General features: G+C 41.4%; 1 protein-coding gene across 3 annotated transcripts in view; it reads left to right on the top strand.

Moving 5' to 3' along the window:
* ntm (neurotrimin) overlaps positions 1-17,931 on the top strand; it is a 348,403-nt gene that overhangs the window by 237,118 nt on the left and 93,354 nt on the right. For 2 of the 3 annotated variants that reach the window (XM_070843472.1, XM_070843470.1), the window contains exon 1: positions 3,186-3,358. In XM_070843472.1, the coding sequence (XP_070699573.1) occupies positions 3,186-3,358 (173 nt within the window). Of the gene's footprint in view, positions 1-3,185; positions 3,359-17,931 lie in introns of those variants that run through there. The other variant, XM_070843471.1, reaches the window with a different exon arrangement.

The following is a 17,931-nucleotide window of genomic DNA, read 5'->3' as shown; positions in this document are numbered from 1 at the left end:
CTAAGTTACCTCGTTGTCTGCTGTCACCTGTCACCATCCTGCTGTCACCCGTCCTTCCTCATACCTGCATGCTTGCCTTTTATTGTGGCTTTGTCCATTTAATTGCTGTTTATGTCGTATATTAAGTGCCTCCGTGTTGGATGGTTTAAATAGTACTTGCCAGTGCACTATAATGGTGTCCTGTAAGATGTTTATCGTTGTTATTATTCTGCTGGCTTAGAAATGAGTTTAGTAACTTTCTCATTTTAATCTTATATTCTGTTTCTGACTTTATAATATCTGTCCAGGGACTACAGATGAAAACTAGCCTCTTGGCTAACTCTGCTGCGTTTACAGCAATGTTTATTAATGTGCACTATAACTGTTAAATAAACCAATAAGTAAACAAAAAGAATCCACTTGTGAGCCAAACGTTTAACACTGAAGGTAAGATTAATGCTCCAGACCACTTCTAGCCTCAAAACTTTACAATTTCCATGTCGCCTAATTGCTCATGTACTGTAAGTAAACCTTCAGGCTGGTGCAGTGCACAAACTGCCATTGTGGCAATGCATGGATATAAGACAAAGAACCTGTAAAGAGCCTTTCACTCAGGCTTTGTCTGTTCGGTCCCCATGCAGGGTTCTGAGCCATACACTGCAGGAGCTTTCTCTCTCTCCTGTCCAGCACCACATACTTCACAATTGACTGTGGAGGTTGGTTACTAAACTCAGATAATGTATAATTAAGCACACCATATCACTTCTCAAGTGCTGCCATGACAACCACTTTTTTCACTTACTCCCTTTTCTCAACATCATCCTAATGCACAGCTTACACCTGTTTAGTGACTGCTGTTGCTGTCTGCTGCCTGCTGTTGGTGTGGTGCTGTGTTGTGTGAGCAGGCCGGACGTTTCGGTTGTTTGAGTTCCACACAAACTCATTATCTATAATCTAAAACATATAGAGGGACCTGTTCACAACAGGCTAACACAAAAAGAATAAACCACACGTCTTCAACTCCTGATTATATAGTTATAGATTTTAGAATTAAAAGTCGTAACATCCGTCGGCACATTTTTATTAAATGTACCTCTGTTACATCATAGTGGCCGGGGCCTTGGTCACAGAGGTCATGAGAACGAGCCTCTCCATGTTCATCCTGTTGCCTGGTTTCATTTCAGGTCTCTCTGGGTCCTGTGTACAACTTTGACACCCACATTCTAAAAATGGGACACTGTCAAGTGCCAATTGTTTTGTGCAAAAACCTTCTGTCTGTTTTCTGTTTTAACCATTTTTATACCGCCGTTGTTTTTATTGCTAAAATCATGACCTGTAGAAAACAGAATCCTCAGAGGTTGTTAAAATGTAATCAGAGTAATCAAGCACTGATTGTGCTGAGAGAGCCAGAGAGAGCCTGGTGCACCGTGCACACAGCGAACAGATGTAGAAGGAGACACATCACAACATCTGATCTGAATCTGAAAATGTTAAAGACAACCTTACAAATGCTGAAAAGCTACTCGGCGAACGTTTGCACATATACCTATCCCAGTCTCACCTGGTGCACATGGCTTCAGACCGAGAAAGAACTGAATGGGACATGGAAATGGAATGTGTGAATTATAAAACATAAAGTATGCATGGTGTGTGTCCATGAGACAAAGGTAGAGCATTTCAGCCGCTTGGAGTTTCACTTTATTTCTGCAGTTTGTTGCTCAAAAAAATAAAATCGAGTTTGAATGAACGGCGTTGATGTTTGCTGGCAGTATCATCCATACAGCAGTACAGCTTGGCTCATGCAGCTCCTTGACAGAGCTCTGTGACTTTAATGGCTGCTTTGATTTAACTACCACTCATCTTAACGCCGCTAATAAAGACATGAGTTTGTGTTTTATCTACAGAATACATTTATGCAGTGTTGGCACAAAGTGATGTGTCTGTGGCGGCGCACTTAACTCACTTTATAGAAGTCAGAGTCATTTATTACTATTTCTGCATTCTACCGACATTTTGGTGTCTTAGTCGTTGTCAGTGACACAATCCTGTAAACGTCTGTGGATGTGGAGCAGCAGTTTGTTTTTGGGAAGTTTGTTTCTCATTCTTTTTATTCTGTGTTATTACAGATCTAGGGATGAAATATTGTAGATCGAAGCTGCAACAATCAGTCAGTAACTCAATTAGTTGATCAATGGAAAAGTAATCTGCAAACATTTTAATAACAAACTATTCATTTAAGTCACGATTTAAGTACAAACCGCCCCGGAGTTCTCGGCCAGTCATATAACACTGAACACTATTCATCATCTGAGCTGTGGGCTGGACAAAACGAGCTATTAGAAAATGTCAGATTGGGCTTTTGGAAATTGTGATGTAGGCTTTGACTGTTTACTGCAGATGATTGTAGGCCATTTCCTGGAGGTTCCTGCGTGGGTTTACTGACATTTCTCTGACGACCGAACACAGTTGAACAGTGTGCGTGCATTGCGTAATACAGGAGTACAGTAGGCACGAGAGATTATGGCCATTGTGAGCACTAACAATCAGGCCAGTGTTTGGGCACCGTTTGGAGGGACTAAACACTCACCACCTGCCCACATGATTAATATGACGTCGCAGCTGATGCACCAGCGTGCTCTGTTGTGCTCCCCACTACCTCCTGGCCGTCCGTGACGTAGGCAGGCGGACGGCGCTCGGCGGAGCAGCGACGCGCAAACAAACCGGTGACAGACGATGCGAATCGCAAACTTGTCACCTGCGTGTGTCCTTCGGAGCATGCCTCTCGGCTCTGTGTGCTGTCCGCCGGCTGTTCAGGGGCGCTCAGGCTGCAGGGGAACTGTTTAAACGCCTGTCTGAGGGATTTTTCTTTTTTCTTTTTTTTTTTTTTTGGCTTGTTGTTTATGACTTCTTCTGTTCAGAAAAACTTGGCAAAGAAACAGGGACACCACCAGCTGCTTTCTCCCACCACATCTTTAAAAACAATAAAGAGTGGATGTTGTAGCTGCGGTGCTAAACAGAAAGGGTCGGCGTCTCTCCTCCCTGCGCACCGCGGCTACCTGGCGAGAAGATCTGGATTAAGTCTGATGAACTGGGGGTAAATAATCTCCACGGGACCGGTGCTGTTTACGAGCAGAAAAACAGGCTCATTGTCTCGCTGTGGGATTTTTTTTTTTTATTTTTATCTGCATCTCTTGAGGCTGAAGACGATGTCTGTCCGGGGATACTTTGTCGCTGTCTCCAAATGCTCAGTCCTTTTCTCTCTGAGGATTTTGCTTCTTCTGCCTGCAGGGTTGCCAGTCCGCAGCCAAGGGGACTCTCAGTCCGACAACAAAGTGATGGACAACATCACCGTCCGGCAAGGAGAGACAGTCTTCCTCAGGTGAGTCACCACACTTCCGTTATTCCCTTTTCCTTCCTCAGGTCTGGCCACAAAGTTGCGCGCTGCCTGCGAGCTCCCCTCAGTGAAGTGCTTAGTGTGGGAGAAACAGAGACATGATGGAGAGCTTGTCTGTTTTATCATGTTCCCGCCGATGGAAAAAAAAAAAAAAAAAGGAGGATTTCAGAGGATTAGTTTCTGGAAAACACTCAATCCAGAAGCGATACTCTGTTAATCTTCGGCAGCTGTTAACGAGAGACTTAACGGTTTTAATTGTTGTGTGACGGTGCAGAACTAAAGGTGGAGGGAAGGGAAAAAAAAAAAAAAGAAGTGTGTTTGTGGAAGGAGGGATGAGTGTGTGAGGACTGAAGGAGGGAGCTGCAGGTGGAGACAGAAAAAACAAGCCGCACAGCAAACTGTGGCTCAAGCAGCGATTCCTCAAGATGGGAGACAGTGTGCCGTGACCTTTCCCCTCCTCCGCGCCCTCAGAGGCTTACTGGACACAGAAGGATTTATGATGCTTTCAAGTGCTGTCGGGAATGTCCGATGTAACATGAGCAATAATCACAATGGCCAAAAGAAGGGATTTTCTTTGATACAGGAGTTGGCGAGGTGTAATGTGTGGGAGGCGGAGGGCATGGGGGCACTGTTAACAGCTGCTGGTTCAAGTCCTGCTGTACTGCTTCCACACACTGTGGGCCCACGGATACATGTAACCTCAGGAATTGTGTTTCTCTCTGTTTCTCTGAGGTCTTGACGCCATGATTTTTTTTCCACTTGATGGACACCTGCAAAAACACCACAGTGATGCACGTGCCGAGGCTCTTATGTCGAACCAGAGACATGTTGTCACCAATGACACCATTAGAAATACTATGTTTTAATGGATTTTTTTTTTGTTAATACCTAATTTCCCAAGGTTGACTGCACGTATTTCTTTCCTTGTGACTTCTTGTGAGGAATAACCGAGTCAACCAAACTCAGGGCCGATCATACATTTGATAAAACCAGAATTCCTGAATAGGTTTTGTGTCCTGAAAACATACATGCATGATGTTTTCAGGTATAGGTGCCATTACAACAGGCTTTCTATCCGATACAGTGCCTTTTTATGGGTAGTCACTTAAACTAGCAAACAAGAACCAGTTAAAAGTTGCTTTTCACTCAAGGTCTTCTTCTGACACCATTCCTCAGCAAATACTCCTGATAATGCAACATGGTGTCTCTTGAATCTGGACCTTTTTTTTTTTTTTTTGCTACTTCACTGTGATTCATAAACTGGTTCCAGGGATCTCCTGGTGTCCCCCGGGGTCAGTAGAGTGCTGATCTGTGTTCTTTTATATGTTATACAATGAAGACTCCCTGTTCAATACTGTGATAAAAATGACAATTACCAGGCTGACAGGGGACCAGTTCAGTTTATAAAAGTTGCCTAAGTGCAATGTATTGCTTTGGTTTTCAGTTTTAAAAGTGTTAAAGGGCTGGGGTGCGATAAAAGAAAAAAGAAAAAAAAAACCTGGTGGCTTTGCAGACCTTTAAAGTGTTGGAAGTGTCAAGTGAAAAATAACTAGAAAAGTTAAATGACCACATTTAGAATCGTAAACACAGTAGGTACCACAGTAGTGGGCTCTTGTTGAGGTGCTTGACGGTTCCAGTAATGTGCTGTCCTGACCTCCGGCCTTCACTGCTCACCCCCTTCAGGACCACAGACAGCGTACTGCCATGTCCACGGGAGCAGGCTGTGAGTGGCAGCAGTCAGAAACCGTCCCGTGTTTCAAGCTCATTATTTTCTTCTAATGAATTGCATATTACTCCAGCCTGCACAGTAGAGCTTGTGTTGCAGATGGAAAACACGTTGTAGTTTTGCTCCTATCCCTCTTGAAATTGGCATGTCGTGCCATTATTACTCCACTGTTCAGCCCTGCAGGTCAATGGGACTGGCAAGTCTGAACTTGCGTTGATGTGCATCAATCCTCCAGGCTGAGCAGTAATGGCTGTTTGAGTCTGAAATTGATTCACACATTCTGTTGCTGCACGTTGCTTTCATCTTGTTGTGGAGAGCCCACTCGTACAGTCAGATGGGTTGAAAAGGCATTTGAATCTAAAGCGCACACTATTATGAGGCTGGACTTGAGACACAGTCCAGCTCTCTGTGGCTGCTTCAAAATATATTCAATTTTCTGCAGCTCATTATTTCTCCATGAAGTCAGGCTCCTTTTTTCAAAGACAATGGATAACAACTGCAGTTGTTGAGTAAGCAGGCGGCTGTAGTGCCTGGAGTGTGTTTTTATTTGAGGTGTGTGTCTGACTGTGATGTCAATAATAGCACAGACCATTTCAACAGGGGACACTGCATTAGTTCAAGAGGGAAGACGATTGGTCTTTTCTGCAGCATTAATACTGTAGGTTGAGTTTGATGAAAATTAAATACAAGTCAAAGATTTGTTTTTCCTGTATCATTCCATTATTCCATTTACCCCTGAGATGTGCTGGAGCCAGATTTGTAAGTGGGACAGTGGACTATTCAGCTGGTGTGATCAAGCTGCCTTTTCAGCTTCTTTACCAGCCCCCACCCAGCTTCTAATAAGCTTTTCTTCAGCATTCACTGCAGACTCCTTCCTAATATACAGTCAGAGTTTCAACCTGAGTTTCAACCTCAGTGACCTTTCAGTCTGTTGTATTCATGTAGCACTTTAAAACAGTGGGACTTCTAAAGTTTTTTTTTTTTTTTTTTACAGAGCAGTGGGTTTACAAAACAGAAAACAGAAAACAAATTAAACAGCACATTTGAAGCACGTGGGAAATAAACTAGAAGCCCAAGCTAAAAGTCCAAAGTATTAGCAGCAGCATAGTAGATAAGGTATGCCACCCATAGCTCCATCAGCTAGCTGAGTCAATTTGCATTACCTTCACAGTCCCTGGGAAATCTGGATGTATTGCGTTCCTGTGGCACAAATGATGTTATAGACGTGGGACTCACCACCTCTGCTGTGCTCTGTGCTAACAAGCTCCCCTTTGCCCTTTTTGACAACTACCAAAACTGTGGGTGGTATCACATTTCAAATTAAAGAAAGTCAGAGCTGCCATTTTCCTTTGCGTGTGCTTGGTTTTTCAGTTCTGTGGCCTTATTTGCGGAGACGATGTTTAACATAGCAACAATAATCAGTTTATCTCCATGTGGTCCGAGCAGATCTGAACAGTAACACAGCATACAACATGTACTGCTGCAGGGCGCATAAAAGCAATTATACAACAGTGTCGGGTATTTTAATGATTGTAATAGATAAATAAATACATAAATAATCTAAGACATGAGCAAGACAGAAGTTTTCAGCGAAACTTGAAAACAATCCAATGAATCCTTTTTGCTGATTACATACTGCATAAGCAGACGGTGTCTGGAGATGATGATTTTTCTACCAAACTGATCGATTGCACCGAGACCAAGATGAGGGAAGTGTTTCTTGTCTGATTGATCGAGCCGAGCTTGCGTCGCAAAGACCACATCACCATAGCAAAGGCAAATGATCAACTATTGTTATAAGTGATTGATGATTAGTGATATTATGATGACTATGATAATACGTTGTCTGCTGTCTATGTGCTTTGAGTAATGCAGTGCAACGTGTGATGCACCTTACAATATGGCCAACATTTACTTCCATGAACTAGAAGAAGAAGAAATACGTGTGTGTATACACATATATAGTATATAGTATTTGGTTAGCCACCAATTGTGCAAGTTCTCCCACTTAAAAAGATGAGAGAGGCCTGTAATTTTCATCATAGGTACACTTCAACTATGAGAGACAGAATGGAGGGAAAGAATCCAGGCAATCACATTGTAGGATTTTTAATGAATTAACTGGTAAATTCCTCGGTAATTCCTCGGTTCCTTTGGTCACCTACAAACAAGCAAGATTTCTGGCTCTCACAGACCTGTAACTTCTTCTTTAAGAGGCTTCTCTGTCCTCCACTCGTTACCTGTATTAATGGCACTTGTTTGAACTCGTTATCAGTATAAAAGACACCTGTCCACAAGCTCAAACAGTCACACTCCAAACTCCACTATTTCCTGGATTCTTTCCCCCCATTCTGTCTCTCATAGTTGAAGTGTACCTATGATGAAAATTACAGGCCTCTCTCATCTTTTTAAGTGGGAGAACTTGCACAATTGGTGGTTGACTAAATTTTTTTTTTGCCCCACTGTATCTAATACCTAATAAAGTGATATATGAAAAGGTGCCTGGATGAGGTTTAACTGCCTATCCTCTGTTGTCGTTTTATTGGAGGATTATTATCAGTCCTCTATTCTTTCCTTTATGTTTGGTCGCCCTTGGTTCAAAGATTTTTTTTATTTCTCCACCCGTGCACTGTGCTGTGAAAGCTCACTGTGGAATGTAAGGATAGCAGTTGAAAGCACAGATACTGAGTATAATGAAAGTATTCTTTACAAGGAAGATGGAGCCGTGTTTTCATTCCTAAGCCATGACATTGAATTCCATCTTAGTTAACACTGGTAACATGTATGTTAGTGTGTTTGCAGCGCTGCTTTACATAAAACAGACTATATGGACTGAATAACAAGCACACTCACTTCCCAATGCTCTGCCCACTCAAATGGAGTTAAAATGAGACATGCTGCCTCCTGAGAGAGCGATTAATGAATGTCACTCACCACAGCGGCCGAGGTGGGCCAACAACCTCCTGAGACGCTTATCTATCTGCACAGACCATGCTGGTCTCAGAGCCACATCATGTTAACATTTATTCCTTTCTCTCCTCGCGCCTGCTGAACATATTAAGGATTCAGGTTGAATGTTTCAGGGATGAAGCTCTGGTCCGAACACAGAGAAAGTCTTGATTTAGTTTGGATATTTAGTTTGAGTGTACAGGTGTTTGCTTGACACATGTATGAATTTGTATTCTTTCAGCTTGTTTGGTTGAGATATTTCCCGTACATGTTAGGAATTCATTGTATTCTTCAAATGCCATCGGCCAAGACTGGAAAGCTGATAATTTAATTTCACAGAGGGATGCTAACAATTCTCTCAGTAATTCCATTTTCTTCTAGCCAGGCTGCCTTCCTTCGGTCCCACGTTTTCACTTATTGTCTTGAATGTTACCGTCCCACGAAGGGGTTTTCAGCGCCAAAGTAAAGAGGTGCTGCTAGCGAGAATGGCAGCAGAATAGGATCCCTATACGATTTCATCAGCTAACAAGATTTTATGGAGTCCTTTCTAATAGAGTTGTAATAAAGCTGAAAGCATTTTCCTCATTTAATTAAGCAGCGGCAGATGTTTTTTTTTTTTTTTTGCTTTGTCTTTTAGTATTCCTCACTTAGCCTAAGTGGTGAAGAGTGACTGAGGTCAGTCAGCAATGTCAGTGAAATGAGCCTAAACATGAACAATCCATAAATCATAAATTCCTTCCCGGTGTCGATATGATCAGTCAGCATGAGGGGATAGTAGCTGGGTGCAATATGGGTCTGTGGACTGTTTATACACAGCATGTGGATTTCACCATGATTTGTGGTGCAGTTCTAAAACCCTCCAGGGACATTCAGATAGTTTGGACTCCTGTTCTTGCTTATGTTATCAGCTAAATGGCACAGATCTGTTCTGTCATGCAGGGTAAGCTATACACATTCTGTACGTTTTATCGAGTTTAGGATCATTTGACAAGAGAGAACAAATCGTGTCTGTTTAACATCCCAGTGTTGATGAGTCAGTCACACAATCAGTCACCGCACAGACGCACGGATCCAAACACTCACAAGTATTATTAAAATATCAGTACGTTTTCTCTGGACTCTTCTGCCAGTGAAAAGAAGGATTGGAGTCCTACATTTTTTTTTTGATCAATTTTACTTTTATCATATTCCCTGCTTCTTAAGAGCAACGCATCATGATGAAGATGACTATCATGCTTAGTTTAATTATTGTGTAATGTGTAACCCATAATCCTCCGTAATGTCGCATACCACATATAACAAATGTATCAAAATATCATGGAGGAGTGTGTTATGATTATACCTTCTCATTAACATTAACTAACATTGTATGGCCATCGTCTTAAATGTAATGGCTTATATAGGTGGATGTATCCGCGCTTACATTTTTACATTTTAAGATGGTAATTGACATCTACTAACCAATGACAGACCGAGATCATGTCCGAACACATTATAATGAACCCAAAACAACACTCTAGTCCCAAACCTGTTTGCATCTGACTGAGTGAGAGTGGGTCCATTTGATTGCATCCCAGGTGTCACACCAGCTGGGCTGTTTGTCATCAAATGAATATAAAAGAAGCACATCTACTAGACGCTGGGATAGTCGAACGCTTAAACGCTATCATAGCATTCCACTGGATTAAAAAAAAACGGGGATATTATGGCCAAGTGTGTAGGTAAAGACGGTTCATTCACAGCCAAAATGAAGGAGCATTGTGATGTCATCCTGCTTCTTTAATGTCAGATTCATACAGGATTGGTAACACAGCATTACTTTGAAACCAATGGAACAATATCAGCCATGGAATGTGTTTTGTTTGTAGAGGGTCAGGACAGGACCATGCCAACATATTTGATGGCGTACTTCTATGGACCTGGTTTACAGCGCAGCCATCCTCCAAGTTTTGTGAAGTGAGCAAATTAAAGCAATTTGAAGCAAGTTGAAAAGGTCATTAACTTCAGTGTGATTTACCTAATCAGTCTTCTATAATTAGGCATCCAACAGCTAAAAGGCAGCAGGCTGAAAACAGTTAGGTCATGTCAGGTGCTGAAAAACACACATTTCAAATCAAATAATTCAAACAGACCAAGGAGTTGTATTGTGTTATTGTACTTTATGACATTAACTTTTGCAGATGCTCTGGGAAAGAGCTTGGCCTACATTTACAGGCTCTCTGTATTGTTGATGAGAATAATCTCATATCTCCAGTGGATTACAGAGTGAGGGCTTGCTGAACTCTGGAACAGTGGTGGCTCATCATCAGTAATTTCTGGAAGATATCTTTTTTTTTTCCCCTCTCTGTCTCCCCTCTCACACTTGTCTTGCTTTGAAGTGATTTAATTCCGCCTTGAATGCTGTCCAGGAAATTACAAAGCCACTGTAATGAAGTGTGACTGATTGGACAAGTGCCCTTGTGTGAACATCCATTTTTCGGCTATCCAGGAATTTTGAAATGAATGCTGGGCAAGTTGGATTGCAATTTTTATAGCCTTTTATAGCCTTCTGTAAAGTTAATAATCCTCTGATAGGGCTGTTGCCCTAATTTTATTTTATTTTTAAATGTGTTTAATGTAATTTTAAGCAGCTCAAACAGCAGTTGTACCACAAATATACTGTACCACAAATATACAACAAATATACTGTTCCACTTACTGCTGTAATCCTGCTACTGCTGCGAAGTTATTTCAGCCAATCTGAAGTAAAGCTGGCCGCTGCAGCGTTCTACAGGGTTTAATATTAAATAAAGAGAAGAATGAAGCAATTCATTGGGAAATCATTTCGCTAATTACTGGAGTTCCTCCAATAAAATTATGCTGGGGAAAAAAATCCAGTGTGGATAAACTCCTGGTGTATAATGTACATTTACAATAGAAATATGCCTTTTTCAACACTTTATCGTGTTGATGTCACATGTTAGTCACTGCGGGTGTCTGTGTTAATGTCCCAGACAAACTGTGTTTTGTAGTATTTACAGCATAATGCAGTGACAGAACAGGGAAAATGGGACCAGACCAGGAAACAGGAGGCCTTATACTAAAATATGACCTAATTTGCTTCAAACAAAGGGAATTAGAAGTAAAGTTGTCTGTAATATAAGCCTGCCTGATGCCTGTACATAACCAATAGCTTAAAAACACTAAGAAAAGAGCTATCATAAACTGATGTTCATATTTTTGACTGTCTATCTATGAGTTACGTGAAAATATTGTATTTTTTATTGAACACTGTGAGGCTGCATATGCTGTGCCACCAGCATTGTTAAAGTAAAGTAAAGCCAAGTAAAGTAAGGTAATACTCATTTTGATGTGTGATTGCAGTAAACAGACTGACCCATGGGCAGTGTGAGTGGAGCTTTGCAGCAGCGTCTTGTCGTCTTAAGGAGGGCTTCAGTGCTGTCTGGGTATTAGACGAGGAGATGGGTGGGCAAGAGGTGGAGTGCTCAGGATTATGTGCTTAAAAGATTCTCAGCTCCACCTCCCCTGTAGCGCCAAGACATCAATACTGCAGGGCACCGTGCTCATGCGCACACACACACACACACACAGGCACACGCACATGCTGTTTACCAACACAAGGATTAGTTATGGATATACCTCAGCATTGCTTTAGTAGACCAGACACAGTGCAATATATAGAGCACCCATAGAGGTCACAAAATCTGCAAAGGTATGAAATACCTGCTTTTAAAGTATGACCAAACAAAAGGTTCTTTTGGGGAAAGGTTGGACAGAGTTTGAGCAATAGTCTGAAAACGCTGGAACTAAATCCACATTTATTGCACCAGAGACACAAGGATAACTAATTCTATCAGCTTTAAACACATATACAGTTTAAAGCTGAAACAACTATTCCATTAGTTGATTGACTGAAAATGAACCATCAACAATTCTAATCATGAAATAATCTTGAAATCATTTTTTAAGCAAAACTACTAAACATTCTCGTCTTTTAGCCTGTATGTAATAGTAACTGAAATATCCTTGGGGTTGAGGGAATTCTAACTTTTTTGTTGACTTTTTTAGAGACTCAGTGGACCAAACAATTCATCATTTAATTGAGAAAATGATCAGGAGATTGATCCATAATGTAAATAATCGTTAATACAGTAAGAAACTAAAAGTAAAAGGAGCAGGGATTTATTACAAAAGAGATTTGTTGAATTGAGCTTTTGAGAGATGCAGAGTGGGTTTATTCCTCACAACGTGCACATGCAGGAACACACTGACTGCTGACCAGGGCATCAAAACCCAATCCATTCCATTTCAATGTAATATCTAAAGACCTTGTACTGCAGTCATATTACTGTCACATTTCTGACTTTCATGCACGGCTTAGCTTAGAAAAGGAGACGTCTGGCAGAAAGACTGAAAAACAGAAACAAAAACCTTTGCATCTGTGAGGGGATCATAAAAGGTGTCAGTGGATGGTAAACTGCAGCATCAGTAGTAAACATACACTGTAGCTGCAGGATCTGGCATCTCCCTCCTATGAGCGATGGATTAGAACAAATGAGCGATCAAATGAACGCATCCAGTTGATGTGAATTCTTTACATCTGCTTTCACTGAAAAAGCCAGCTGGTATTAAGTTGGAAAGCAAAAAGGCTTTATTTATTGTTCAGCTGTAATTGTGCCCAACTAACATCCTTTGGCTAAAATAAGTTTTTACTGACTTTGCACTTCAAAGTGAAGACACGGACAGGGTGGTGTTACAACAGGCAGAGCTCCGGGCTAAAGCTCCAACACACCCTTCATGGCTGATCAGACACTGTCTGCCCGTCTGCTGTCTGTGTGTGTGTGTGTGTGAGGGTGTGCTGGTGGTGGTTATATATCTGTGCTGTCTTCACAAGGATACACAAGTAAGGAAATTCAGCAGAGTGGCAGCATCCTACACTCTCCAAGTTGTTAATTAAAGTTTGGGATTTAGATTTGGTTCAGTGACTCTAACAGTTTGGTGGGATACTGAACTGGTGACACTCGTCTTGTGTCTGGACAGAGACGGACTTGCCTCGTTGGCAGAGACATCACGGCCGCAAGGTGATAATTCTAGTGATAAACAAAGGCGTGCCCTCTCGTCCCAGTGCTGTACTGTAAGGTGTGGTGCTGCTGCCTGGGGACATGCTGTACATGCACTGAGTGTCCCTTCTGTGTGAGCGCTTCCTGTTTCATTTTACTACAGAGGAGAAATTGGACGTGATGAACTCCCTTTACTCTGCTGAGGGTTGTGGGTTATGGTTAGGGGGGCAAGGTCAACAATAGGTACCAAATGCTATTTACCATCATAAAACAGCAAGATTTATTTGACAGGCAATTTAACTATGGGTGCATGAAGATGTAATACACTCAGTGTCCTAAATCACACTCATTCAGGTGTTGGAGGAGGGCTAGAGAACAGGGATGCGTCTGTCTGTTTTGTTGGCTGGCTGGCTGGCTGGATGGATAGATAGATAAATAGATCTGTTTGTGTTGTCTCTCTCTCTGTCCAACCTCCACCCAACACGGACCCTCACGGAAAGCCGCCCACATCTGAGCCTGGTTCTGTTCGAGGTTTCTTCCCGTTAAAGGGGAGTTTTTCCTGCCACTGTAGCTCAATTTAATATCTGATGCTTGCTCATGTGGGGATTCTTGAATCCTTAATTTTGAATTCCTGAATTGTTCGGTCTCTCTCTTAATTAAAGAGTTTGGTCTAGACCTGCTCTTTATGTTAAGTGTCTTGAGATAACGCTGTTGTGAATTGGTGCTATATAAATAAATAAATATAGATAGATAGATAGATAGAAACTCAGGCAGAAAGTGATCACGTAACAGCATTCAGCGTTCTTTGGATCAAAAGTTGTATTGTGAATAGGACTAGAAAGGAGACTGACAGTCCAGGTTAGGGTGTGGAGGTTTGAGGTTCCAGGCTGCTGTTCCCTGCTGTCTCAGAGGAGTCGGTTTCTGTCTTGTTACCCTCAGAGCCAAGACTGTGGAGAGGATTGTGAAGGTTCCCAGACTGACGCTAGTCTTTTGTCTGGTAACTTGTTTCTGCGTCTCTGATCCCTGCAGGGGGCCAGGTGGGAGACGCACCTGTGTGTGACCTGTGAACTTTCTTGTGCATTCTGCTCGGTCAGTATCCTTCATACCCAAAGAATCCTCATGTTTTGGTGACTCTTGACCTTTCCTCTAGTGCCATCATCAGACCAGAACAAGACATGTCAGAATTTAGGTTGCCATGAAATTTACTGAGCGCACAAATACTCCCGAGAACCATTTCATTCCTAGACACTCCACATGCTTTCCTCTTGCATGGCACTTACGTCGAAATATCTGCTTTTGATTTTAATGTCCTCTAGCGCTAACCTGAGGATAAAAATTGATGCCTGTGCTGCTGTGATTGTGAACATTGCTCAAAGTTTTTTTCATTTCTTTTATTCTGCATTATAGGAGCACATATTGGGGCCATTACTTACCACCTAGTTTGAGCTTTCACAAAATTGTTTGCAATTTAGAGAATGTTCACATGTACCAAGTGATATAATTAGCTTCTGTCATATCGGTTGTAACACTTCCTGTTTTGCTACAAATGTCAGTAATGGTATCTTCCATTAACGTTAACTAGACGACAGTGAGGGAGAATAGAGAGGGTGTGCTGCTGTGTTGCGTGGTGATCAGTGCTCTGTGAAAAATAACCTGAAAATATCATGTTTTTCTTTTTTTTAAACTGATTGTTCCCAAATGCCAAGCTTGTCGCAGATGCAACTTGTATATGCACACACAACATTTATATACAATGCCCAAGGTGCCTTATTATATCAGTGCAGTTCATACTGTAAGATGGTGATTTGTTTCCAAGCTGCGAGTCGGTCTACAACAAGAATACAGCCCATCCCTCCCGGGCATCTCTGCTCCATTACCCAAATAGAGAGGCAGTGCTACATATCTTCCAGAGGATAAAGCGAAATCAGGTAGTATTCAAAGCAGATTATCTTCCCCTGAGCAGTGGTTCACCTCACTTACCTAAAGCGCTCAGATGTCTGATTCTATAGTGGTAGCAGAGATCTGCTGTACTACTACTGATTTGGATATTCCTCTTCATCGTTAATGCACCAGGGAGCTTTAAAGTGGAGGTGAGGCAGGGAAGTTCATGCTCACCACTACTTTTCTTCACAGACTCTTCCTTCCTGTCTGAGAGTGTCTGTTATAACAGTGTAGTACAATATACCGGCTCAGGTATATATCTACAGAGTGTCCGAGAGAGCTGCGTTTAGTTTAGCTGCAATGAGTTCTGTGTTTGCCAAACAACATTTAAAATTGATGATTTCCTACAAATCTTTGCCCAAACCTTTGGACAAACATTACTGCTAGTGGACGTACGTACAGACAGACAGACAGACAGACAGACAGACAGACATATGTTTGTAAGGAACAACCCAAAAACACAACACCTTTCAGACATGGCTGTCTTCTGTACACAACTGGTCCTTTCTATTGTGTCCAGGTTATAGCTGTGCCCCATTACAGGTGCAGCCTACTCTGAAGTCCATGTTCATGGATTCATATATCAGTTAACAATGATATAAAACAGATAGAAACTGGAACCAGAGATTGTTTGCTTGAGAAATAACTTAAATGATCAACTGATTGTCATTATAGTTACATTTTAATTTCATTAGCTGTTGATTGACTAAATGTGTGTGTGTGTGTGTGTGTGTGTGTGTGTGTGTGTGTGTGTGTGTGATGTTGTGATCAACCACAGCAAGATCAAGATCAGAGAAAAGATCATTTGTGGGCATTAGCATTAGATCTGAGGCCACAAATGAACAATTTCCAAACACAAATTTGTCCCGAAATGTGCCCCTAATTCCTGCTCACCTCTGTAGACAGATAGATTTCACAAAACACATTATAAATCAATACACTCTTGGTTTGGTGGCACAAAAGGTGACTGTGATTCATACAGGAACGTGTGCAGGCTGATAGATGTTGATAGAAGCACTGTGGATTACAGCTCTTCATATTTATAATTAATATATTAATAATTAATATTGTCAGCTGGTTAGATCAGGAACCAGCTCTGTGTCTCTGGCAGTGCTGTGTCCCATAATGCATTCTGATTTACCACTTTTGCATGCTGGGCTGATTGCAAGGTGTGTCCTCTCAGACCCAGTCTACAGTTTGACAAGCTGTCAATGTCAATGAAGTGGGAGCATGTCTCCGATGGGTGTACCTGTCTGTCACTGTGTGTGTGTGTGTGTGTGTGTGTGAGCGATCGAAGGAGAGCCTGAGAAAAGCTAATTCTGAAAAGCTTTTTGTGTTTTTTGTCAGTGCTCCCCTTGAATGCCATTTGCGAGTGTGATTATACCGACTTTAAGAAGCCAGGAACATTTTTTTCAAAGGCAGGTTTGTCATTTTGCAGTTAGAGACTAAGTTCTGCAATAACCCTGGATCAGTCAGAATAGCAGTTTGTATTAATTAAATTATTTATTAATTAAAAGGTACATAAAATGGAAATTATTAAATACATTTTACATCAAACAGAACATCATTTAGAGAGGCGTATTTTTTTTTCTCATGTCAGCTTACACTTTATTGCAACATACTGAAGTTGATTGCAACATAACCAGTGAACTGTGACATGGTTTTAAATGGATTCATTTACAGACAGATCCTTGCCCATTTTGAGCGGTAGATCTGAAAGTGGTTGAGTCACTTGAGTGATGGAAAAAAGTTAAATGTTGTGTGATGTTCTAACTTAACAATTTACAGGATTTTTTTTTTTTAATTTAAATATGAAGCTCTTATTCACACCTGGACCAAACATGACCATGTCACATGACCTGAATGTTGAGTATGGGTGTTGTGTCAGGGTGGTAAATATTTGTATCACTGCAGTTCTTTTAACTGCAAACGAGCTGCCCAGCTGCATTGCTAATGTGCAGCTATGTAAGACCTGATGAAAGCTGTCCTGGCACAGAAAAGCACAAAAGACAGCATTTTCTGGTGCTGAACTTTGAATAATGGTTGAGGAAACACTTTTAGAAGGGCAGGATTTATGCCGGATGCTGGGAGCTGTATGTGAGGAAATATTAGTTAAATAGCTTAATGTAATCAGCTCTACAAAAATATCAGTGACTGGCTGAGTTATGAAAAATCACTGTGGGAGATTTGCAGTAAAAATCCTAAAGTAAATAGATTACTGATGGAAACCTGTACAACAGGCGTATTAAATAAGTATTACTGGCAGCACTGAACCGGAGCTGCTGTGAGCCATTAAAACTAGTCTAGCGAAAGTCTAGCAAAGAAGTCCAATCCTGTGGCAAAAACAGCTGCTCTGTTTTCTTGTGTTGTGGCGCTGGGAGGATGATTTAAATACCATTATTTACTGTTTCAGTGCCTAAACTATTAAAGCACCGTCTCACTGTTTCTCTCTGTGTCTGTCTGTCTCTCTCACTGCAGTTAGACCTGACTGCCGCCTCTCTTCCTCTGTGTGTGTCAGACAAATATATTAGATATATTGGACCAGATTAGATCTAATGAATACATTGTATATGATATTAGTTCTCAGTAAATGGGAGTCTTAAAATACATATTGCATGAACACAGATACTCACTCAGTAGCCATGCTGCTCTTCTACTATTTGAACTGTGCAACACTTTTGTGAAGCCCTTTGATAAATAAGGACAAATTCAATTTGACTGATAAAACCCTCAGTATATACTCCACTCCTCAGATTATGGAAGTCTTGCAGGAAGAGGCAGACAGGACCTTGTGAATCTGCTTAGGACCTGGTACATAATCTCTTCTTCTACATCTCTATACTACTCTTCTCATAATACTCCAGAATATGTTTTATTTCTGT

The sequence above is a fragment of the Pempheris klunzingeri genome, chromosome 14 (genome assembly GCF_042242105.1).
Source record: "Pempheris klunzingeri isolate RE-2024b chromosome 14, fPemKlu1.hap1, whole genome shotgun sequence".
In the NCBI taxonomy this organism is placed as follows: Eukaryota; Metazoa; Chordata; class Actinopteri; order Acropomatiformes; family Pempheridae; genus Pempheris; species Pempheris klunzingeri.
This window is presented reverse-complemented; position numbering and strand designations above follow the sequence as displayed.